This window comes from Mycteria americana, chromosome 18 (assembly GCF_035582795.1).
Source record: "Mycteria americana isolate JAX WOST 10 ecotype Jacksonville Zoo and Gardens chromosome 18, USCA_MyAme_1.0, whole genome shotgun sequence".
Lineage (NCBI taxonomy): Eukaryota > Metazoa > Chordata > Aves > Ciconiiformes > Ciconiidae > Mycteria > Mycteria americana.
Window position 1 is genome coordinate 6,453,332 of NC_134382.1, and position 24,359 is coordinate 6,477,690.

Sequence of the window (24,359 nt, forward strand, 5' to 3'; positions counted from 1 at the left end):
TGGGTCTGAGACAGAGCTTTTTAAAAATTTATAAAGCAATTACTCTGCATAATTGTGCCTCCCTCTCAAATAGCCTCCTTGACTGTGCAAAACTGCTTCTGCATCTCACAGGTGTTTCAATGAAGAGGCCTGCGTCTCCATTCCTTCTGTGGAGGGATATGTAATGGTCTTGCAGCCAGAGGAACCAAAAATCAGCCTTAGTGGCATCAACCATTTTGCTCGCTCTGCTTCAGAGTTTGAGAGTTCTGAGGGTGTTTCGCTCTTTCCTGAGCTTCGCATAATCAGCACCATTACACGGGAGGTGGAGCCAGAGGGAGATGGAGATGAAGATCCTACAGGTAACATCCTTTTCTGCCTAGGACTGTTGCCTACCCTCATGATCATGTTGGAGGATCTTCCTCTTGCAAAGAGGCATGGATTTCTCTTTTAATACAGAATCTAGTAGGGGAAAAGAAAGTGTATATCTCTTGTGAGAAAGCGTAGATACTCTGTTCTGGGCTAACAAAAACTTACCTGGAAATGGTAGTAAGCCCAGGCCATTATCTTCATGTAAATATCCCTTGTTTGTAGTTTTGGTTTGGGTTTTTTTTGGTTTGGGTTTTTTTTTGGTATTTTTTTGAATACTTGCTCTCTTTACTTCAGGCCCAGATCTTAATATTTGTTCTCGAAGAAGAGTTTAGTTTGAATGTGACATTTTATAGCTCCTGGGCTCTTGTCTGCTTCACCTTTGTTTCTGCTTACCTCTTTGGCTTTTTCTCTGCTTTTTAGTACAAGAGTCTTTGGTATCTGAAGAGATCATGCATAACCTGGATACGTGTGAGGTGACAGTGCTAGGAGAGGAACTAAATCAGGAACAAGAAAGCCTGGAGATCGACATGACACGGTTACAGCAGAAAGGCATTGAGATGAGTAGTTCCAACCTGGGCATGATAATCACAGGTAGGGGTTACTACTTCTGGTCTTTTTGTTAGGAAGGGTCTGAAGACAGTGATAACGGGAACAGTGTGCTAGAGAGATGGTTTGTAACACCTTACTCCAAATACGTCGGTTTTGACTAGAATTTCAAGCTCAGAGGTGTTACAACTATTTTGTGGAAAGCTGTGATTCTAGAAAATACGTTGTTCTAGAACCTCCTTTCTGTTCTTCTCTCATGTCCCAGATTGCAGGTTACCTCTGGACTGTGGAAATGAAGTACGCTTTGCCCCAGAAAAGGCTTGTTCCTTGCACGGATAATCCAGTGCCTAGGAGCATGCATTATTCCTTTCTATTTTATATTCAGAAAATGTTACGTATTCAAAAGAAAAGCTTCCAAAATCCTTTTAAAGACTAACTGGGTCTAGGATTTTGTCACAGAATCAATCCCCGGAATTTCAGTGGAGCCACATATGTGTGTGTGTATCTTTACAGTGTCACCTTTTTTCTATTACCTGAAAATCTGTCAGCCAAGAAAACCTGCTTGAAGAAAGGGAGTAATATTTGTCGAGTATATGATATTGTACTATTTTTTTGCAAAGTAATTGTTTTACCTGTTTATTTCTCTCCACAGGGGTTGATACTATGGCTAGTTACGAAGAAGTTTTGCATTTGATACACTACAGAAACTGGCACACCGTTTCTCTCTTTGACAGAAAGTTCAAATTAGTCTGTTCTGAGCTTAATGGACGCTACGTCAGCAATGAGTTTAAAGTGGAGGTATGTAAGCTAATCTGATCACTCTGAGAAGTATTGGGGCATGGATGGCTAGGAGGATGGCAGTTGTTGCCTCAACTGATAGATAATCCATCAATTATTGATTTAGATTTTTGTCCTGTAAATAAATATTAGTAAGAGTGTGCATTTCAGGCTGTATTTTATATATAAATGTGTTCTTAATCCTACATTTCAGCTTTAAATAAGGCTGCCTAAACAGAAGTGAAACTGTTGTGTTGTAGAAGAAATAGTATGGCTGATGGAAGCGTGAAGGGGGAAAGGTTGAATTGGAAAGACAGCGTATTAATTTAGCAAAAAACTAGCAAATAGAGTAAGAGTAATGCTACCAGAGACGTGAGTGGCCTTCACGTATAACTTCTAGGATTCTGCAAATGAACTTGCTGGGCCCTTTACTGTTTTGCTTGTGTGATGCTTAAAACGCTGATCCTAAGGGCTTATGTAGGAACGCAGAGAGGCTAAAATTGCGTTTCCTCTGCAGTAGAATACAGGTTAATTATTACTTAGTACACTTATATCAAATCTGTGGAAGTACAGCAGAAGATAACATAAAGGGCACTAAAATTTCAGGTGCTGGAATGTGAAGTTAGTTCTGTTGAGAGGAGCTGTCACGTATCTCTGCATCTTTCAGCTGTGAGCTTGGATTTCTACATTTTAAAGCTGACCAAAGGGATGACAATAGAGTTAGTTGTATTTCCCGCTAGTGGGGTGGTTATGGTGGGCTGGGGAGCCTCTTGAGTTGCAGAACCGAAATTTTTTTATTAAGTAACGTGGTTTTGTTTCCTGAGGAAATTCTGTGAGCTTGAGTTGGGATCTTACAAACTGTTGAACTGCAGATGCTTTCCTTGTTCTGTAGTAAATGTGCTCTCTTCCTGTTGTGCAGCTGGTCAGGTACCTTATAGGACGGTGTTCCACCACAGGAGGGGTATATTTAGCTCTGCCTGTTTGGCAAGGAAACGTGAAATATGCTGTGCAAATGATGAGCTTGCAGTTGTACCTAAAAGCCAGCTCTGCTAAGTGTGGGTTAAACTGTAATAAAGAATATTTTTTTCTTAACCCTTTGTAATATGGATTTTTTTCTTTTGGTGCTAGCCAGAGATATACAGCAGAATAAGAAAAGATGGGAATGAAGAAAATGTAATTAATGTGTTATATATCTTTGTATATACTGTTACTTCAGTATTGAAATGGCTGGCTACCAAATTTGATAATAAACTGGCTTTATCTGTTTTATTCTGAAATACTGATATCTGTACACAAACTCGCTAAACTAAAACAGATTGGAGAGCTGTGAAACTGAGGGGTTTTGTGACAAGGAATTGTAACATAGGAGGAGCTACTGGTTGGGATGATTGTCCCCTGAGACAGGACGTTGCTGTGTTGAAGGAGATTTGGATGCCTGCCCTGGGAAATAGAATTTTTTTCTTCTTCTTCTTTCCTTTTTTTTCCTTTTTCTTTCTTTCTTTCTATCTCTTCAGAAGTAAACTGTTGCATTTCTGAAGTTTAACATTTTCTTGTTGTTCCTAGGTGAATGTTATCCACACAGCTAACCCAGTTGAACACGCTAATCACATAGCTGCACAACCGCAGTTTGTTCATCCAGTGCATCATACGTTTGTTGATCTCTCTGGTCACAACTTAGCTAACCCTCATCCATTTTCAGGTAAGAATTCTCGGTCACTGAAGTTCAGCTGGTTTTTTTCTGGTGTTAAACTGTCACAGAGGCTTCTTGCTGCAGAGAGGGGGTTTTCCCAGAGCTTAAACTAATAACGTAAGCAGCGACTGGGTCCCGTTCTGCTGTCGCCCAAGGAGGGAGGAGTGGATTACTAGAGATCTCGGAAATACCTTTTCCTGCCAGCAGGAGAGCTTTCTGTTGGTGTGTGTGCGTTGGAAAACGGGAGGTGTGCTTGTCTTGGAGGGGACTGTAAGACCTAGATAAAGGACTGTGAGGAACTGGGACAGGATTTCTTCTGAATGGCACGAGGAGAGAACTGCAGCGTTATTCCCTTGATGAATCGTGGTATCTGTCCTTTCTGTTTTAATTATACTTAATTTGGCATGGGTGTAGGATGTGAGAGGAAGAAAAATAGGCATTGTAGAGAGGAGCCTGTGTGTGTGGTGGAAACTGCTTTCCATGTGTTGTCAGTCCTTCAGATTGATGTAATTATGCTTAAGGAATGCAGTTTTAGTTTGTATTCTCCAACTGACTTTTTAAGTGGCCTCAGACAAACTGCCTCTGTGTAGCTACCTGTAATATTTGTGTAATGCCATTTCCCTCTTGCAGGTGATGGGAACGGAGGACTAGTAACTAGCATTGTGTAAGAGCTACTTATCAGCATCATCTAAGAAACTCCTTTTACTTTCTTGTTGCAGTTGTTCCCAGCACAGCCACGGTTGTGATTGTAGTTTGCGTCAGTTTCCTGGTTTTTATGATTATTCTGGGAGTGTTCCGAATCCGAGCTGCACATCAGAGAACGATGCGTGACCAGGACACTGGAAAAGAAAATGAGATGGACTGGGATGACTCTGCTTTGACCATCACTGTGAACCCCATGGAGGTAAAGCTGCTGTCTCAGCACTTAACCAAAAAATGCTCTTTTCCAGCTGTAATGGGTGTGATTGTACATGGACAGAGTAGTAGAGCAAAACCAACCACTGACCACAGAGTAGAGACATTAACTGTGAGTTTTTAATGAATGCGCCAAAGTGACAGATGCCAAGAGCAGTTACGGTTGGGATCTTGCATGGGTTATAGCTTCATGATACATAATTGGATTTTACAGGTCAGTGTCCAACGCTAGTGTTTATCATGCTGCACCCTACCTTAACCATGGTCTGCTTTTTTCCAAAGTTGCAAGAATTTATTGTTGAAACATCTGTGTGTTTGGTATTTCCTTCTCCTGTGGTTGACAGCTAAATTTTTAGAAAATCGGGAACAAGACGGACGTGCAACCTTAATGCTCTTTGTGTGACCCCTCTGAAAGACGCTTTTCCAGTAGCATTTGCAGTACTAGATCACGCTGCAGAATTAGTTTGTTTAGAGTGACAGGATAGATAGCAATGTTACAAAGCTATTTTAAAGAGCGCTACTTTGTTTTTTTTTTCTGGTTGCCTAATTACTGCTGAACTTCTAAAACCAGAAAGGAATCCGTAATAGCTCTTTCTTCATATAGTGCCTTGTGCCTGAATTCAAAAGAATAAAAAGAATTTCAGCCAATATGCTATCAACAGCTAATTTCTGTCTTAACAGACTTATGAGGATCAACACAGCAGCGAAGAGGAAGAGGAGGAAGAGGAAGAAGAAAGTGAAGATGGAGAGGAAGATGACATCACCAGTGCCGAGTCTGAAAGCAGTGAGGAGGAAGAGGGAGAGCAGGAGGAGGACCAACAGAATGTCAATAGACAGCAACAGCTGGAATGGGATGACTCTACCCTCAGTTATTGATTCTAGCTGTTCCCTTTGTCTTTATGTTTCTGCTCTAGAGGACTCCACTGTAATACACTCCATTGTTACCAAGGATTCATGGTGTTTAAAAAAAAAAAAAAAAAATTCATTCTGGCCAGTAGATTCAACCCACACACATCCCAGTGTTTGTGTTATGTCAGCTAGTTCCTGATGCTGTTTCTAGAATTGTAGGTAGCACCTCTTTTCCTTCAGCCATGCCTCAGTGACTGGATTTTTTTTTTTTACGCTATGTGAGGAACCACCTTGCACTTTTGTCTTCGTGTCATCTCAGCTAAGTGACTCTACAGATCTGTAGCCATTGCACATGAATTTCTGAACTGTCTTTTTTTTGCTCGGTGAAACAAACTCGGCTTTGTTCCTTTTTCTCTTTCTAAAAGATGCAAAGATTGCTTGTTGACAAAGGGTAAAGCTGCTCATTTCAGCCTGTTGATTTCTTTTAATTTTCTCCCCAAATTAGTGCATGTGTAAAGTGGCAGAATGAGGTTAATATGTAGAAGATTAACAGACTTTTTAATATTTTGTAAATATATTGGAATTATGTAATTATGTCATTTGTGGTAGTGAAAACAGGGATGGGGGTTTAAAACATGCTAAAGTAAAAAAAAAAAAAATCATGAAGCATGAAACATTACAAGTCTCATACTGCTGCAGCAGGAGCACGGGCACAGTTATCTAGTGTAGATGTTTCAGTAATACAGTGTCATTGGCCTTGACTGCCATGTTCGCTCATGCCCCACTCTGTTTTTTCTTTAATTTTTCTTTCCTTTTCTTTAATCTCCTTTATTTTTGCAGAGGGAACAGACAAGCTTGTGAGAAATTGTAAAAGCTTTAGGAGCCTCTGCAGAGGTTCACCTGCCCTGTGCAATACAGTTTGTTTTTTCTCCCCCCCCCCCCCCCAGTTAAGTCTTGGCATAAGAGCTTTTAAGTTATTGGGAAAAAACACTACTCGGGTGGTGGGCAAATTAGCGTGCTGTTGCTGTGGTGTGTTGCCACAGCTCCTATTAATTACAGTGAGGCTGCCTGTAGTACGGTGGTGGGCTGCTCATACTGCTGACAGGGTGGATTATTCATTTAGTTGATTGATTGTTACGTTGGTAACTGAAGCGGGAAAGCCCGAGACCTGTGTACCTGTGCACCTTGGCTACCAGTCTACATAGATAGGTATTTTGGGTTTTTTTGGCTGTTCAGTTTTTCTAATTTGGTAGCGGGAGGGTTTGGGGCATAGCTGATAGCATTTCGATTAAACACACTCCTGCTCCTTCCTTGTAACTCCTTGTACAGTAACTTGGACTGTTGGTGTATTAAGCCTTTGTTTACACTTAGTAATTGTGTTTTCCTGCTGGTGAAAACTATAGCGTAAATTATCCAACCAGAAAACCTTGGGAATCACGTTAATCTTATTCCAAGTCCAGATGATTTTGGTTGTTTCTGATCAAAGCTCTGACTTGGAATTGCAAAGGACTTTTCTAAAGAAATAGCTGAAAGGTACGAAAAGTAAGTTATGACCCCATGGTGGAGAGTGCTAGTTTTTTTGTAAGGCAGGTCTTGTTTATTTAACTTTATTTGGTGTTACGCAGAGCCTTGAATAATGACTATCTGCTTACTTGATTTTTACGTTTGGAGGTGGATTAAAGAGAGTAACTTGTTTTGCTTGTAACAGGGGACTAGGACTCCATTCACTCCTCAGCACGGTAAGCAAAAGTTCCGGTTTTTGATCTTGTCTGTAGTCTGCCCGTGTTCTAGGTGCACAGACCACACTTCTCCTAGCAGGCTCGTTAGCGGCTGACAGTACGCAGCAGGGAGATGTTGCACTGGGTAAGGGTGCTAGAGGAGCAACAAGGAAGCCAAAGGGTGGGCGCAAAGGGTCGTAATTCAAAGAGATAAAAGATGAAGATTGATCCAAATGTTTCTGTAGTTTTGATTTTGAGAGCAGACCTATTCTCGCCTAGTGGTGTGTGTCATGGGATGTAACGGTGGGTTTTATCTGGGGTAACGCTTGACTGTGGAGTGCCTTTTACAATAGTAGATGGACCTGGAAGCAGGGAAGAACCCACACAACTAGCTTACCGTTTTTTGGGGTTGGTTTTTTTTATGTAAAATTTTAGATTTCTAAAATGGGGAAATGGTTTTGACTACTTAACGTGGTAATATAACTGCTAGTTTTAAGTAAACTGGGAAACTTTTAACTTATGTCTGACAGTTGTCCTGTGTTAATGTGTAGAAGACTTATCCTTCCATATACTGTTGCTGTAGCTGCTGTATTTTAGACCAAAACTGATCATGACTTAATGGTAATACTGAAAGGTTGTAAACGTCCTGATGCAGTTTGTAGCCACTGTGGGTATAACTTTTCAGATGTGTATATTGGTAACAGGTCAGTTTGGAAAGTCTATAAGCTACAATAAATTTCTGGTTCTAAAGGTTGTTTGCATTTATTTCTTACTGACTGGAGCAAAGCTGAATCAAGTTGTGTTAATTAACTGTGGGTTGATTTGCCTCTGCTGGTGGCAGTACAAGAGTGTCGTTTTGTTTTTGTTGATCTCTCAAGCACAGAAAGACTTCGGCCATGTCTGTACAATTTATCAATAATTTTTTTTATTTTTTGACTTACAAAACATGTACCTAAAGCAACTGAAAAGTTAAACATGTAAACATTCTCTTACAGAACCACGGTTTGGCTTAAAAAAATACTTCTTTTTTCAAAGGCAACAGAATAAGCACAATCAGTTTGTACAGAGTTAAAAAAAAATAATCACAGAAACATCTCGAAATAAATAGAAATAGAAAGGGGTATCACTTTGAGCATATTTATAAAATCAAAAGGTTCTTATTTATAGTGAAATGTAATATTTTTGAAAGTGATTTAAGTGTCAATCTTCAGTACAGTTCAACTTGCTGAAAACTATCAGGTGAGCTGCTGCTGCTTTGTAAATTTGGAGTGAAAGGCTCTTTGCTGACCCGCTGTAGCCGTCAGACTTTCATCCAAGATGCTATTCCAGTGGTGTACAAGGAAGATGGGCCCCTTGGTGACTCATTGATATTTTTACTTCTTTGTAGGTAAGTCAATTTTCTAGACTAAGTAACCTCTCTGTAAAACTGTGCTGGATTGAGAAACACCTTTGGAATTACCAGTTCTTGCAGTTTACGCTGATACAATTTTGTTTTATTGCACTTCTAAAACTGAAGGACAGATGACACGAGCCACTGCTGCTTTGTACTTCTGTAAAACTATATTAGGACGCGAGTTTTCTGGAAACACTACCAAAACAACGGCTGAAGTATGAAGTGCTGTGAGCCTGCGAACCAAGTCCCTAGGAGTGACTAAGGAAACTGCTAGGTAAGACTGCCTTGCTGCAGTGTGACAGGCAGGATCCTGGATTATCAATTTGTGGCAATGTAAGAGAATTACTTTTACATTTACAGAATTGTAGTATGTTTCTTCCCTTCCACAAGAATGCACAACCACTGATGAGGTTGATGTGGTTTCAGTGCGTCCCCCCTTGCATGTGGCCTGATATTTTTGCATACTTTTTGCTCTGTAAATTAGTTTAATAAGGAAGGCAATAGCAATAATGTATCTGTTCCCTAAAATGGAGCAAACTTGTGTGGCCAGAGGGAACTCCGCAAGCAAACAGAGTCTGGGCGTAGCACCCCAAGGGAGGGAATGCAAAGAGGTCGTAAACGCCTGCCTCTCCCTGCTGAGGGAGCAATGATGTGTGCAGTACTGTTTTCTCACTGATTAGCATGCAAAGAGCTCCAAGTCCTGCAGTATTTTCTTCTAATATCAAAGCCACTGTTACAGACGGGGTGTTGGGCTTCTGCTTTCCTTTTTGCATTTCCTGTTAAGCTTTGCAGGGATCCTGCTGAAATGCTAACTTTATTCCATGATTGTGGTAAATTGTCTCTATATCCCATTAAGCTTGGGTGCAGAAAGCTTGGTCTCCACCAAGCTGGCTCTTAAAACCTCGAAGAATTACAAAAGATGGCATCAAATCGTTAGAGGACAACGGTGGAACCTTGTAAAAGCATCATCCTAGAAGGGTAGGTGACACACAGGTTTGATGCACAAACAAGGTGCTTACCAGACATTCATTGTGTGCATTAGCCCTGTAGATTAACTGGAAGTGACCTGCTTTTCTGGGGGGGGGGAAATAAGGTAAGCAACAGAGTCGTCAGATGGTGTACAGCAGCATCTTGCTGTGCAAGCACAGGCTCACTGGCAGTTGTGGTAATCTGCTACCCCATGGAAACTTTCGCATTTGTCCAAGTCCTTATGGTAACAGAATTTTTTTTTTTTAATTGAATGTAAGAGAGAGAAGCATCTTCCTACTCCCAATTTAAATTGTGACACCCAGCACCCTCCTAGCCTGTGAAGCATGAGGCTATGTAGTCTGGCACAGGAAAGGAAAATTATCCTTGTAATACTTAGCTAAAAAAAGAAGTCTGATGGTTTACTCTCGTAATTTGTTGACCAGATCAGTTTCATGTTTCTGTATGTCTAATTGCAAATATGGATTCACTGTTTTTAAGATGTAATGTGAAACCTGAGACCGCTAGGTTCTGCTGTGCGGTTCAAGAAAACCGTGAGTAATATTCTAGACTCAGGAGAACCTAATCAGTGGAAGTCATTTATAGCGTACTGCAGAGAGCTCATCTTTCACTGAGGACAGTGCTCAAAGACTACAGGAAGTTTCTTTTGGTCTAATCTCTAGAAGCAGCAGCAGTTCTAGAGTGCTGGCTCCAGTCGAGACAGTGTTTGTTTCCCGCAGGTCAGTTTGCACACATTTATCCACTGTTGTTTTCCTAGTGTTATGGTCAAATGCATAGTTAGGGGAAGACATGAGGCTAGCTTTCAGTTCTAGCTAACTAAGTAGGGTCTGTAACACCGAGAAAGTACAGCAAAAGCAATCCCTTGCTGCAAACATACTTTCGGTATTACTTATTATTAAACAATTTGCTGAAGAACTTCTACAGAGGAATGTGTTAGGAAGTAATTTGGATCATCATTTGGAAGGGTATGTGCCATTCTATCTTGAAATATTCTGGCCACCTCTCAGTCACATACAGTATCATGTGAAAGGTGTAGAAAAAGGGGATCTCCAAGGGTTATATAAAGTTAAAATGAGTTGTCTTCTATATCACTGCTTCTTCTAGTAACTGGTGCTCTACAAGAGGCAACCTGGTTTATATGAATATATACAAAACAGTATCGAATAGACTGCATAACATCTTTTATGAAAAGAAACAGCAAGTAGTTTAAATCAGAATTTAAATTAGCAACAGCGTAACACTAAGTCATAATCTGCTGGCATCTGTTTGTATGTAAAGGTAATGAGGGAAGGGTTTATTTAAAGGTGTTTTATATTCCATTCACTGGCCAAGCCTAGTATTACCTACCAGTCATTCTACTTAGGGTAGAAGTTACCGTTTTAAGGCAGTGTTAACTTAGCTTAAAAAAAAAAAAAAAGTGGACTTTTAACAGCCAGTATAGGGCAGCATTCTTCTAATTTTAAAGTACAGATGTACCTGACTTTAAAGTATTAAAAAGAGCTGATAGTCAGGAATGAGTTGTACCTATGTGCTGGTTGCAAAAACACTATCAAATCAAATTTATCCCATGACAGGGATGATCTATTAGGAATAAACAGGCCGGTTCAGTCTCTGTCCTAAAGTTGCTGGTTTTGTGGGAATTTTAAACCAGACATGAAAGCTAAACTTGCATGAGAGAGTAGTCCATCATTTGACTAAGGCATGCATCTCTTGTCACTTGAGAAACAGGATCTGAAATGCCTGGATTTTTTTTTTACCTACATAAGTAAGAGTAAGTAAAAGAGTTTAAAAAAAACCATTGCTCAACCTAGTTAAGGGCATACAAATCAAATACAGAATTCGGCTTCAGGGGTGTGTTGAAAATTACGACTCTGCTATCCTTTAAAGGACAGGAACGATAGCACCTCCGTAGGAACCTGATGATGTGGAGAACATGGGGAAATGGAAAGAAGCACCCCAGGGAACTGCTAAAGGGAGCCCGTACTAACCACGCTACTCCGCCTATCTTCCAGCAGGACCCATAGGCTGCAGCCTGCTTGATGCACCTCGCTATGCTCCTGTGAGGCACTGAGTGGTAGCAGTGGCTCTGCTCATCTGTCCCTGTGCAACACCAGTGCTCAGAACTGCTCACCACGTGAGGACGCTAGCTGGAGACAAAAATATGACACATGAGTAGAAATACGTGATTGATTACAGCACCTTGTGGGAGAAGGGACAGATTCTGCTTGGGAAGGAGACAGAGGCATCAGTGAGAAGAGGAGGAGGCTGGAGCAGACAGTTTGTCCCGATTTAGGTCCCAGCACAGATAACCACAGCTTGCCGCTTTGGCTGAACACCCGTACCCAGACAGAGTTTGCACACCAGCTCTAATAACAGACAAGGAGTCGTGTACCGTGGTTGGGAGGAGGAAGAGTGGGGAAAGGAACCGGGAACAAATTTGCAGAAAGATGCGAGTTGAGATGCAACTTACTCTAAGTAAGCGTTTCAGTGTGAAACTCACTCATCTGGCACTCCTCTATCCTTACACAGGAAGGCAGACAGACCAAATAACGCAGGCGCAGAACGGTGCCATCTGTCCCAGCTGGCACTGGAATGACACTGCTGTATCCCAGCGATTACAGAGGTGTAGGCCAGTGCCCTGCACGCACACATTACAGGGAAACCAGGTGGCAAACTACCTCTAATGTACCCCAGCAGGAGAGGTACGTGCAGCAACCAACGCCACGTGCCAATTTTGAAAATGCAATCTTACTGTTTTCAGGCTTAAAAACAGAATAAATGCAGAAACGCAGGAATTGCTTGAGGCTCAACTAAAGGCTTAGGAAAGCAAACAAAAATACCTAACCCATTGGCCAATCCAAGCCTGTTCTTGTGGCATCGGTTTTTTGACAGCAATAGATGGGTTCCAGTTCAGTTTCGGAACACTTTGGCCTCTGTAGCAGAGAGAAAGTAATATGACAGCATGGATATTTTTACCCTGTCACAATGCAGAGTAAATTACTTTGTCCACGTCAGCTTCAGCGGTGATTTAAGCTGACCTACCTTGGTATACACTGAAACAGGGTAGGAGGAGCGATCGCTTGGTGAAGTTAATGCCTCTGAGCTGTAATGGTGGGGACCTAGAAGATGCGCTATAGTATAAGAGCTACAGGGATGGTAGGTTCTTGGCGTTCAGCTAAATTTTCAAGAAAACAGAAACAGACACATTAACACACTGGAAGGTTGTCACAACTGCCTGAACTCTTCCATTACACGATGTATTTGAAGCTTAACAAGTTCTTAAGGATACAGTACATCTACCTACCTTTCACTGTATGCAGTAATTTTATTGCCTCACGTCTCTCCCTTGTCCCCCAAACACCTACAGCAGACATGATTACGCGACTGATGACAGTCCAACAATTTTTCAGTCACGCAGAAATGTCTGGTCTCTGGGAACGCAGGCGGGGGAATCTTCAACATGGCAACGTTCATCAGTCTTTAAAAACCTGTCTATAATTGCTGGACTCAGTGCAGGTATTACATTCTCTTGCAGCAAGTGTGCAGGCTGATGTTGCTCTACTGTCTGTTATCTTTGGATACGTTGTGTGCCAGCCAGTTCACTTTGGTTTTCCAGCTCTCTCGCAGGGCTTCATTAAACTTCAGTCTGAAGTGCTTCAGTGCCTCCTCATCTGTTTTCCCAAGAGCTAGGGAATCCTGAAGGTAAGAGGCAGAAATCAGCGTAGCCTCACTGAGAGTGCAACGGCATTATTAACTGCTCAACTACTAGCAGGTTTACTCACTAAGAAACTACTGCATTGAAAGGAGCACCGAGTAGGAAATGAGTGGCCATTAATTGTTTTTAATAGTTACTGTAGTTGCATGAGGTGTTTTCATTCTGATAAATATATGCATCCTAGTCTTATGCTGAGCGTAGGGAAACGGTAGGGGTTTTAGCACTTTTGTACAAAGCTACTGTCTTTCAGCTAGGTTGTTAGAATTTGAGAGGCAAACTGGGAACAGGCAGTGATACACAAAGAGCTCTGTCTCCTTCCCTGCAAGCTGGTTCTACGAGGTACCTACTGCCTTTGTGCTGAAGAATCTGCAGTTATTTTCTGAGCACCAGTATCTGGCATTTCTATGTCCTGCACATGAACATTGGACGTCTGCTCATGATTTTTGGAGCTCATTTGCTTCTAACAATACGCCCTTCCACACTGAACTCCTCCTCACTGAGCTACAAGCTCAGGTATTCAGTTTTAACCGTATCTGGGCTCTGCTTCTCTTACCTTTAGATACTGAATGTCTTTAGAGCAGCTGAGTTCTGGCAGGCCAGCAGCTTTCATCAGTGCAAACAAGTGCAGGAAGAGAAGACCATGGCGCCTCAGAATCATATAGGCTTTTTCACAATAACCCCTGAATCTGTTCAGAAAGGAAGACGAGGCAAAGGAATGAAGACTGCAAGCTATAGCATTTCATAAAGCAAGACTACATATCGGTCTGAACCCGGCTGTCTGCATTGATGACTACCATGCTCTTTCACCTTCTCTAACAGGTAGATAATAATTTATTTACTCCCGTGTGTATACACAGCTATAGGCTACATGTCATTGGTGGAAATGAATTCTGAAAATTCAGAGCTCAAAAAGCTTTAGTCAAGTTTAACGGCTCACACTTACCTTTCAAACTTCTCACTGTTGTTAGTTTTTCCTTGCTGGATGACATGCACAAAGTCGTAGGTTAAGATGAAAGGAACTCGTTCTCTATTAATACCAAATTTAGTCTTGAAGTTCCCCAAAAAGTGACCAAAATCAATATGGAACAGCTGAAAATAAGGAAGAAAAAAATTGTTTTCAGAACAGTATCTATTTTAGCTCTTCAGCAGCGTTGAGTTCTCTTCACAGTTACTGTGTGTTCAAAAGATACTGACCATAGGATTTTGGGAGGGAGAAAAATGACCTCTCCCATGGCACTCCTTTGGGAAAAGAGGCAATATTTACTTGCCAAGATATTCTCTAGTGTAATTAGATGTTGGATAGGACAGACAGGGTACTTAACTCTTCAATACTTGGTATATCTGAAGAAATTCCTGGGTTTTGTAAAGCCTTAGTGTGTCACTAGTAGAAGCAGAAAGAGAACTAAAACGGGCACCCTACCAGGGCAGTCTGCAGTCCCAAACAGTCTGTGGGAAGATGTCCTGGTTCAAAGTTGCTACAAAATATTACTTGCTCAGGTAAGGCGCTTTTTTTCCCCCCTCCTCTTTTTTTTTTTTTTTTTTTTAAATACCAAGCACAGTGAAGTCGTTGCACCCCTCGTGCAGCGATGGGAAGGAGATCATGTGCAGAACCTTGCACGCTATGGCAATTTTGCAGAGCCGCTGTAAACCCCAGATGCACAAACCCCAAAGGTGTATACCGCAGGGCATCAGCTCCCTCAAGTGGACAAATAACTGAGTGGCCCGAGTGTTTCTCTGCAGAAAGAGTTTTTGCAAGCTCCCTGCCCAGCATTTTTTTTAATGAGGAGAAGCAGCAGTCCTAGGTAAGGGCTGCTGCTAGGCACAGCCCAGGGAGGGAGGTTAGCGTCTGGCTGACAAATGACACGGTGTCTCTGTCCCCGCTGTGACCCCAACACAAAGGCACTACTAGGTTTCTTTGAGCATGACTGCTCGATTTAGGGAAATAAGATGTAGATGAGTGGGACGCTACGCAGAAACAGCGCAGGCAGGCAGTTGCGCGTACCTGAGAGATACAGGTCTCAAAACATCAGCAGCCCGTTTCTTACTTTCAAATATTAACTAGCTGACTTCACTGGACCTGCAGGAGACTTACCTTGCACCGTCTAGCACAGAGTCATTTTAGGCTTTGTAGAATTCACAATTAAATAAGAAAGATAGCTTAGACTTCCCCCTTTACCAAAATATTACTGATGTAGTTTAGTACGTGTCCTGATAGCAAAGGGTTTTCTTCTTCCTAGTTTTGCCCTTTGTTTTCCAAACAGTGTACGAGAAGATATAAACTCTGGTAGCTATTCTTGTGGAATAGAGAAGTAAAGGAATCGGTACCGGTATCAATGTGAAATTAAAACCATGCTGATCACTTGCATTCATTTGAAAAAAAAACCCCAAAACCACAACACCAAAAAACCCCAACCCAACAAACTTTTTTTTTTCCAGGAGGAAGACTATAAATATATCAGCTTTGGTTAGTAACTGAGGGTCTTACCTAGCAACTACAAGCGATTTGTGACTCTGTTGAAGCCAAGTAAGTCTTTAGACTGCTAAGTACAGTGCTCGAGTTTGCATCTGCAGACAATTTTAGGTCTGAGAGGTATGAATTGCTCCACTGTAATTTCAAAGTGGGTATTAACAGCAGCAGCTGATGGCAGTAATGTTTTCAGAATTGTGATTCAAATGATAAAACTGTATTTACCCTCTTAATGATAGAAGCTACTGAGAATATTTGTCCAGTCTGCCTCTCAGCTGGAAGGTGAGGTACATTCCTTAGCAGTAAGATTGCACTGGGATGTATCTGTCCATTGCTACGTAGCATTCATGCCCCTCTTCCAGTACTTCAACAGCAGCAGTGAATCCCCATACCTGTCCAGTTTCCCGGATCATGATGTTATCACTGTGCCGGTCACCTATCCCCAGCACATATGTTGCCACGCAGTACCCAGCACAGGAAAGCGTGAACTCCTCTATAGCTTGTTCTAATGCGTCACTAAAGAGGGTAAGAAAAAGATTGAAAGAGAATTTTGCTTTGAAGACCAGTACTTCACCACTGGGGAAGTTGTTTTTGTAGCTTCCCCCATGCAAACCTGCAGGAGAGGGTAAGGGAATCACATGTTTGAATTTACATAGTGCTCTCCAAAGGCTCTCCCCATCCATGCTTTACAAAAACTAGCCGCAATAACAACTGTCTGTAATTGGAGAGGTCTGGATAAGGCTGTGTTCGCAATCTCAACAAAAATGGTTTAGTCTCAACTAAACCAACTCATTTCTAGCTCTCCACTGACCCAAAAGACGAAGTGGGCTCCTAGAATGACTCCTGTTGGTGCCCTGCTACATCCGAGTAGCGCTGATGCATTGCTGCCATCTGTTTCTGTACCTAGTGAAACCCCAAGCTATACAGCTTTTGTGCTGCTTGCTTTTTTCAGCTCCCAGTTTTGGCATTACTCCAGCTGCCGCCATGCTGACCACCACCTATCTCTGGAGAAAGTAACGGGACCAATGGGAAGATCAAGGTTTGGATCCAGCCTGCGGACAGGGCTACCTTAAGCTATCAAAGATCAAAAAAGCTTGCAAACAGTAACTCAGATGCCTCCACTTCTGCTCAAGACCCATACAGATCCACATGATGCCAGGCAGTGAAGCAGCCATAGATATTGTGGGACAGCTTGGAAATATGCATAACTGAAGGAAAAAATTGAGTAAAGCAGAAGAAATGTCTCCAGCTGGAAGGAAGCAGTAAAGCAGCACCAAGTAAAAGGGAAGCCCACTTACCCTGGGTTCTTGGATTTTAGCCAGTTCAGCAGTGCATCCTTGTTGAAGGCTGCAGTGGCCACCATGTTGCTCTTGTTCAGCTGGATGTTGGCAATGGTGTCTGAATGCATGACTACTTCTATCAGTCCAGTCTTGTCTCCTGTGGAGAGGCAGCCATAAGGGGTCATCCTGCAGAGATGAAAGAAACCCTTCCACTGAAATCTTGCCCAGAACTGGGTTGTGTTGCCTTTTAAGCTTTCCCTTGTCTGCCATATCTACTCCATACCTACTCTGGGTTTCTACTCCTCAGTACCACAAAGCCTGACTAGCTGCTCACAGAGTACTACACAGACCTGTCGGGGACAACATAAGCTTGCAGACAAAATGGCCTCACCACACGTGATTTATCATTGCAGTAGGACAACTGTGTGCACATTACTCACCTCAGGTCCAGGCCCTCCTGCTTCCACAGGATGTCCATCAACTGGATCATCTGCAGAGTCAGCATGTCCTGACGAAGATCTGCGCAGCATTACAAAGGAAAAAAGGGTCCTAAGTACCTCCCATTCTCCCCTCCTCTTGTGCTCTTGCAAGCGGCACTTGTTCTGCCCCTGAAGCAGGCTGCTAGGGGGGCCTATGCCATGTCTGTCACTTGCTAGGTCTAGCTAGTAAAGACCATCAGCACAGAGCAATGTCTACGAGTGCAGTAAGAGGGTAAAGCCAGCACACACGATACCTTAACTCGGACATGATTATACTAATGGAGGCATACGCTACTTCACTTTGCCAAAGCTCTTCCCCTCTTCCCACAGCAGTCAATGTAGCACTTTAGAAAACATCTGTCAGTGAGCAGCGGCCACTCCAACCCTACAAAGCTTGGACTGCTGTAGCTCTTCCAGACCTCACATCAGTTTCTTTTTTACTGTGTGAGGGTATCCAGCTACTACTGTGCTAAAATCTTAACAAAGAGGGCAGCAAGTGAAATACAGAGGAGAGTTTATTGTATCTCCAGGTTACTGTCAAAAAACTCAAACACGTTGATGGTTGTCATTTATACAACATCTTAATGGTCCATATTTATGCCCACTCACCACAATAAATATTTGAGACTATTATGCCTATAAAAACATATCCTTTAAAGACTTACCATCTCCATTTTTAAAAATAATACCCACTCCACCTCCACCTGTCTCTTCATTATTAAACACAATCCATAAAGGTTTCATTTTGGAGTCCATAAAGGTGCACTGATCCACACTAGAGGAAACAAAAAATATTACCATCAGAGTTTGCATCTATTAAAAAAGTGGCCATCTAAGCTACAACTTCAACAGCATCCACAAATGCTAACGGACTGGTGACTTGATTGAGAAAAGAGGACCTTGGCGTAACCAGAAGCCTGGCTCTACTGCTGAACGAAGCCTGCGGCACAAATTAAGAGATGCAGCTATCTTCCTTACCAAACTTCAGCGAGGATAATGTTGGGGTTCAGGGGGGACTGGAGGTGGGAAAGTGCTTCAAGATAAGTTTCCTGCTTCATGCACACATGCATCATCTCCTTGGTTTGAGGCTTGGTGGCCTTCTGAGAACTCACTTTAACGAAGTCATTCAGAGCTTTCATCTTGTTGAGTGCTTCTCCCTGAAAAAAAGGGAGGGATGGAACAGGGTTAACAAATAGGAAACTCCTGGAGAAACTTTAAAAACTATTAACATCTACCGTGAAATGTGAACCTTGGTTGTATTGCTTACCTTCTCTTCAACTTGTGGCAATTTCACACATTGTCACAAAACAAATTTAGTAGCATCTACTTGAGGGAGCTCCATAATCAATTATGGATATTCTGCTGGGCACAAATGTATTGCAAGGTAATGACCTCAGTCCTAAATTCCAGGAATAACGCATGTTATCAAGGACCAAAGGAAGAAGCGAGGTGCGCTGGCTAGAAAAGTGAGGACGAGACCTATAGCCCCTGCCCTTCAATGCTTTGGGGGAGTTCTCGTTATGCAAAAGGGCCACTCAGTCTTGAAAACAGAAGCAGCACTGGTTTGTGGGCACATCTTAGATACGACTTCATGTATACGTGAGTCCCTCACTTCTGAATTAGGTACCGTGATCCTTGACAGATAATAGAGAAGTCTTAGACAGTGGGTAAATAGCAGGATTACCTGCACACAGCAACTGAAGGAACGAGTGCACCGCTCCCACTCAGACAGCCAATTGTGATCAGCTCCTACTGAATGGTAACTCATCCAACTCAGCTAATAACAGCAGAGGTCTTTGAACACTTCAAACCATTCTAGACACATAGTATAGTTTGGGACGTGTGCGGGTGAGTAAGAGATGAGCAAAGTCACATGTCATGGGGAACTCCAGGCTCTTAATAGGATATGCCAAAACCAATATAGCAGTTAAAAGGCTTTTTTTTTTTTTTTTATTACTGATAACATTAAGTTGGAAAAGCTAACAGGTGAGAACCAGCTCCAAGCAAGAGGGAAGTCACCCTTATGGCTAAAAGCAATTTTTACCTGTTTCATCAAAACTTTCATATGGTGGGTGCTGCCTCTGCAGTATGCTTCCAGGATCAGGCCAAACCTCAGGGCAACTGCCGGAACATGCATTTCTGACCTAGGGGAAGAAGGGTGGTTAAAGCAATTCTGAGTCACTGCAGTGAGTGACTAATTCACCCGTTCATGCCAGCACAAGGAGCAGGGGGTGAGGAGGGCGCAGAATATTAGCTGTTGTTTAGATTCTATGTACTGGGGAGGAAAAAAAGATGAACCCACTCCAGAAGGTGATGTAGAAAACCCATGGCTTGAAGTGATGAGACATCTTTCTGGATGACTAAATTGCTAACCACTCCTTTGAGAACATTACTTAAGGGGCAAGGACAGTTCAGAGCCTATGGCTCAGAACTGGCAGGTGGCCATGGATGGCCAAAGTAAATTTCAACTCACAGGCATGTGTGTATAGCTATAATTTCTGAAAACAGAACCTAATCCAAACACCACCACCACAACAAAAGAAAACCCCAATAACAAACAAACAAAGATTTTGTGTCCTCCTGGAATAATCCTTATTCAGTCTCCCAAGTAAAAAGCAGCAGTTCCTGGGTTTTTGGCAATCACAGCAAGGAAATCCCACCAGTGCTTTGCTGAAAGACACTAGCTAAAGGACAGCCAATAACCTTTAAATAAATACCCTGGCATCTCTATATACAGACATGCTTGCTGTCTCACTCCATAGAGCAATGAGGAAACCAGTAAATGCTGGTTTCACTTGATTACTGAGAAAAAGCCTAAAACATTTGCTTTTTACCTCAGGTGCCAGAAGAGGAAGTGGCCGATCTTGCGGTTGGATAACGCCCTGTCCAGCAGGAACTTGGTTAATTCACAGTCTAAGTAGGATTCATACTTAAGCACCTGGACAAGCTGTAGCAGGTATTGGAACAATTCATGATCTCTGGGGACAGAAAGGAAAAATAAAAGACAACCTTATCTTTACTGCAACAAGTGTACTTGCAAAAACTGTAACGACAAGACTGTCAGCCTTGTTCACAGTCCCCCACAGCAGCCCTAAACATAAATAGAAAGGGGCTCCACATATCCCTTGTCGGGAACACTTACGTCAGCTTCTTTAATGAGTTGATAGCAAAGGAACCAACATAACGGTCAGGAAAGCTAAAATCCAGCAGCTCCAAGGCATTCAGGACCGGCAACTCTGGCCAGGTCTGAAGCAGGGAAATCATCTGTAAGGGCAGGGAAAAAAAAAGGCAAAGAAAGGAACAAGATTTTTATGACAAGGGATAAAGATCTAAAATTCTACTCATGGAAGAGCAGCTCCTTTGTTGGGGTAAACCCTCTGTCTTAGTCACTATTTGTAGATGCCTCAGAGCAAGTTTGCAGACACCAGGTCAAAACCCATCAGTCTAAACTTTCTAGGAAGGCTGACAGGAGGAGCCATCCAAGTCCACAGCAGGGCTACACTTGCTGTACCACAATTAGTGGAATAAGCTCTTTGGGAAAAGCACTTTTTTGCAGCATAATAACATAGACTAGAAAGGGACCTTTAGAAGGTCCTGTCAAAGCTCTTGAAGTAAGGAGGAATGAGCAGCACAGAGACCATCCCTAACTGATGTCTGACATTCTCAGTGGAAGAGATTCACTGATGCCCGGAGGCAGCTTGTGCTGGTATCTCACTATCAGTTAAGAATATCCAATTTCTGCCGTGAATTAAACAGATTTTTTTCTTGCCTCCAGTTTCTAGAGGGAATAAGCAAGACCTTGTTGGTCAGTAATGAGTCTGGGACAGCGCACAGAGCCAAACGGAGCCCAGAAGAGCCAAACCTCAACTCATCTGGGTACTGCTCAGCATACGTCCGCAGCGACTGGTTGAGAACAGAAAAATCTTTCTCAGCCTCAGTGATGCCAAACCTACCTACGCAGGGGCACGGCGAAACATCCCCTGCTAAGCTGGCCTCCCAAACACAACACAGGAATGCAGACACTGAAAGACGGATCAAAAAGGGAGCCTTGGCTGCCAACCCCAGCATCCTCACCTGGGCAACATCTTCATGCTTGTTCCATTTGGTGATGATAAGCAGCTTTGCCAAAGCTTGTGGGTACTGGTCACGGATATCATATCTCATCTTCCACACCAGGTCTTTCTCATGCTCGTATAGTTCAGTGTGGCTCCTCCGCTCCAGGATCTCCTTCAGCTGCAGCTTCTGCTCGTGGGAATCACAGGAAAGAGCATACACAGGGCTCAGTCTCATCCCAGAGGACTTGCTCAGCCCAGAGAGACCCCGTGGGACCGGGACATGACCCGGCTGGGTGAAAAAAGCTGGTTGGGGGTAAGGTAGAAACATATAACTTGATCTATGAAACCAGGCTTGCACATAGCCTGCACATAGTGAAAAGCTGATGCCAGAAGACTCACCTCCTCAGGATCTTCTGGTGCAGCACGGGGTTGTTCTCCATTCCTCCCCAACTCCAGCAGCTGGGACACAAATAAAGAGTCTGAGAAAGGTTCCGCATTTCCTCTGTACTTCTAGCTCACCATCACTTCAGGCATTTATGCTGCATTAGAGATCAGTCACTTGCCACCTCTGGAGAAGGGAATCGCACCTCTCGCAGCTCAGGTGTAGGTAATGTACTCAGCAGGACCCCTCTGCTCAGAGGTGTAACCTAACTGCCCATGGAGCCCCTTCCCTGGTAGTAACAAGAATGACGGGATGAGTCCTTCCCCCCGAAAGGGCACATCTGCACACCCACACAGTTCGTGAACGCGGGCTCCAGGCTAACACGAGCCGTTCCAGATTCTTAGAACTGGCGTGCATTTGGCAAGCAGACAGTGCTGCCCAAGCCGCCTTGCACACTGGCACAACCCCTTAAAGCTTCTGAGCCAGAACATGCATCATGGGGGAGCATGTGGATACGTCCCTGGCAGAGCAGATCTCCTTTCCTTCCTGTAACAGGCACATTTCTTCTTCCGCTTTAAGTGTTTGGCCAGTTGCGGTGACAGATGGAAAATCCCCATACCACACGGCATGTTATCACTCTGTGCTGAAAGGGAGGGAGCTGTCTACTTTCACTCATTTCCCCTTTTATTCCTCTTCCTTCCTATCACGCCTAATGCTGCCTGCAGTTTAAAGGCAGCTCAGTTAAACCCATTTTTTAAACAAATGCTCATCTATGCATCATTTTAAATAAATGCGCAGCTTTACCTCAGGAAAAGTATTCACTCAAAGGTCCATTAGTTAAAAGTCAAATTTTCAATTAACAATATCTATTCATCAAGTTTGCTTGTACCCAGTCCCTGTCAACAGCCGCCCAAGAGACAGTGACGCCGTATGCTCCTGCACCAGCAAAGCTAGGGAATTTCTCTGCTGCCCAAAAACAGTGTCCGTGTCCCCTACCTGCTCAAATGACGGGTAATACACAGGATGCGATGCAACGCTGGGGAAGCAGATGACCAAGGCTGCTGCACTTTCTGTGTTGGGGTTGCACTGTACCGTGCCCATGGGGTTCAGAAGTTCCCCTTTCTCATCTGAAAAGCAAAGTACATAAACCCATGACCCCTAATCTTCTGAAGCTTTGGTCCAGAAAGCCGAGCACAGACGGCTTCCAGCTCTGTCACTGGACATTGCCTGGCCCTAGCAGCTCACTTCATTTTCCTGACCTCTCACAAGCGAAGCATACATGACATCTTCAGGACAGCAGCAACCTCTTATGTCATACATGCAATGCCAGGCAAACAAGGCCTTCATCTTGGCAGGGCTCTAGATCCCATCACAACACAGAGCGGTAATCGTACTGGGTCTGCTAGTCTGAACTATTATGGGCCCTCCTACAACCTAGTGGACAGCAATGCAGAGCGCAGGGCATCTCCGGTCATTGTGGTGGAGACAAAAGAGACACAAAACAATACAGTAGCTCTGTTTCCTGACGTACCTGGAAAGGAGGACCACATGTGCAAGCAGCACTCCCCTGTTTTCAGCTGGTCCTTATAGTCAAAGAGCATAACGTTCACCCAGGCAATTGGGCAGTCCTGCAAAGCAAAGAAAGAAGCTCATTTGGGTGCTGGAACCGCAAAAGCTGGATGAAGGTAAGAGAAGAACTAACAAGAAAGTGAGATATCCCCATGCAAAGCACACCCCTCACAACAGCCAGGAATAAGAAGTTATATTATCCTGATCTTTTCCAAGTCTGCAAATTGCTACACAGAACGCTACAGGCAGGTAACTTCCCATTCAAGAGTATGCAGGCACCCCCTCACCAAGGAGTTGCTGTAAAGCAACTGTCTGCTGTAAAGCATGCCTGTCGGCTTGCTTACCTTTTGAGCTCTCCTAAAATCAGAGTACAAGATGATGGCATCAAATTGAGGTATTTGCCAAAACCTGGGGTCTTTTGTGTAGTGCTGAATGGCACCAAACACTCCCCACAAATACGTCTAAAACTTCATCACCCGATATTTTGCAGAGCTGAAGAATCTCTAAGTTTCCAGTAAGCCCTTGCAACTCTACACTTGATATTTGAAGGAGCTATGACATATATACACTTCATGTATTTCACAGTTTGAGGGGAGGGAGAAGAACTTTAATTTTGAAAGAGGGAACACAGAGAACGCATGACTTCAGAAAACTAGGCAAAGAACGCTAGATATATCTGCTAATGGGAAGAAAAGGCTTGGCTCCTTTGTACAATAATAAACAGTATCTATAGAAATCAAACTTTACGCTGCCAATCCCCCCTCACACCCCCCCAAAATAAAACCCATAAGCCCAACCCAGTGACACAAGCCAGTCTCATTTTGGAGGTGGGAGACTCCAGCAAGTAAAGTGACTGGGACATAGCCAAGAAAGAGAACGCGTCTCCCTGTTCTAACCCAGTTCCCCGCCACCAGAGCAGACAGACATATTCCACAAGTGACCTAAGATTTCCCGCAGTCAGGTTCCCCAAATGGAACAGTTTACTTCATACAACAGTTTCAACATATAACACCAGCATTTCAGTTGGAAAACACCAAGGCTTAAGCATACGCTTAAGAAACTGAGTTGCAAAGAGGTTGTGAGGCAAAATTCTAAAGAAACGCACCCACAAACAGTGTAATATTTGAAGGGAACCACAGCAAGACATCTTCTTGTTCCACTGAGACATTCTAGCAAATGTATCAGGCTT

The 24,359-nt window shown here is 43.1% G+C and overlaps 2 protein-coding genes across 14 annotated transcripts in view; one reads left to right on the top strand and one right to left on the bottom strand.

Moving 5' to 3' along the window:
• The window catches only part of CLSTN1 (calsyntenin 1), a 40,632-nt gene extending 33,028 nt beyond the window's left edge, over nucleotides 1-7,604 (top strand). For all 4 annotated transcript variants that reach the window (XM_075520782.1, XM_075520784.1, XM_075520783.1 and 1 more), the window contains 6 exons: nucleotides 112-338; nucleotides 769-939; nucleotides 1,547-1,692; nucleotides 3,235-3,370; nucleotides 4,081-4,265; nucleotides 4,958-7,604. In XM_075520782.1, the coding sequence (XP_075376897.1) occupies nucleotides 112-338; nucleotides 769-939; nucleotides 1,547-1,692; nucleotides 3,235-3,370; nucleotides 4,081-4,265; nucleotides 4,958-5,152 (1,060 nt within the window). In that variant the 3' untranslated portion in view covers nucleotides 5,153-7,604. The remainder of the gene's footprint in view (nucleotides 1-111; nucleotides 339-768; nucleotides 940-1,546; nucleotides 1,693-3,234; nucleotides 3,371-4,080; nucleotides 4,266-4,957) is intronic.
• Nucleotides 1-24,359, bottom strand: part of PIK3CD (phosphatidylinositol-4,5-bisphosphate 3-kinase catalytic subunit delta) — a 59,946-nt gene that overhangs the window by 18,343 nt on the left and 17,244 nt on the right. For 5 of the 10 annotated variants that reach the window (XM_075520779.1, XM_075520778.1, XM_075520776.1 and 2 more), the window contains 15 exons: nucleotides 23,133-23,229; nucleotides 22,598-22,728; nucleotides 21,619-21,678; nucleotides 21,239-21,406; nucleotides 20,307-20,428; nucleotides 19,999-20,142; nucleotides 19,209-19,308; nucleotides 18,143-18,321; nucleotides 17,830-17,939; nucleotides 17,126-17,204; nucleotides 16,704-16,871; nucleotides 15,798-15,921; nucleotides 13,882-14,027; nucleotides 13,492-13,624; nucleotides 7,754-12,919 (listed from right to left, as the gene is read on the bottom strand). In XM_075520779.1, the coding sequence (XP_075376894.1) occupies nucleotides 12,782-12,919; nucleotides 13,492-13,624; nucleotides 13,882-14,027; nucleotides 15,798-15,921; nucleotides 16,704-16,871; nucleotides 17,126-17,204; nucleotides 17,830-17,939; nucleotides 18,143-18,321; nucleotides 19,209-19,308; nucleotides 19,999-20,142; nucleotides 20,307-20,428; nucleotides 21,239-21,406; nucleotides 21,619-21,678; nucleotides 22,598-22,728; nucleotides 23,133-23,229 (1,899 nt within the window). In that variant the 3' untranslated portion in view covers nucleotides 7,754-12,781. Of the gene's footprint in view, nucleotides 1-7,753; nucleotides 12,920-13,491; nucleotides 13,625-13,881; nucleotides 14,028-15,797; nucleotides 15,922-16,703; nucleotides 16,872-17,125; nucleotides 17,205-17,829; nucleotides 17,940-18,142; nucleotides 18,322-19,208; nucleotides 19,309-19,998; nucleotides 20,143-20,306; nucleotides 20,429-21,238; nucleotides 21,407-21,618; nucleotides 21,679-22,597; nucleotides 22,729-23,132; nucleotides 23,230-24,359 lie in introns of those variants that run through there. The other 5 variants (XR_012778350.1, XR_012778351.1, XR_012778352.1 and 2 more) reach the window with 4 other exon arrangements.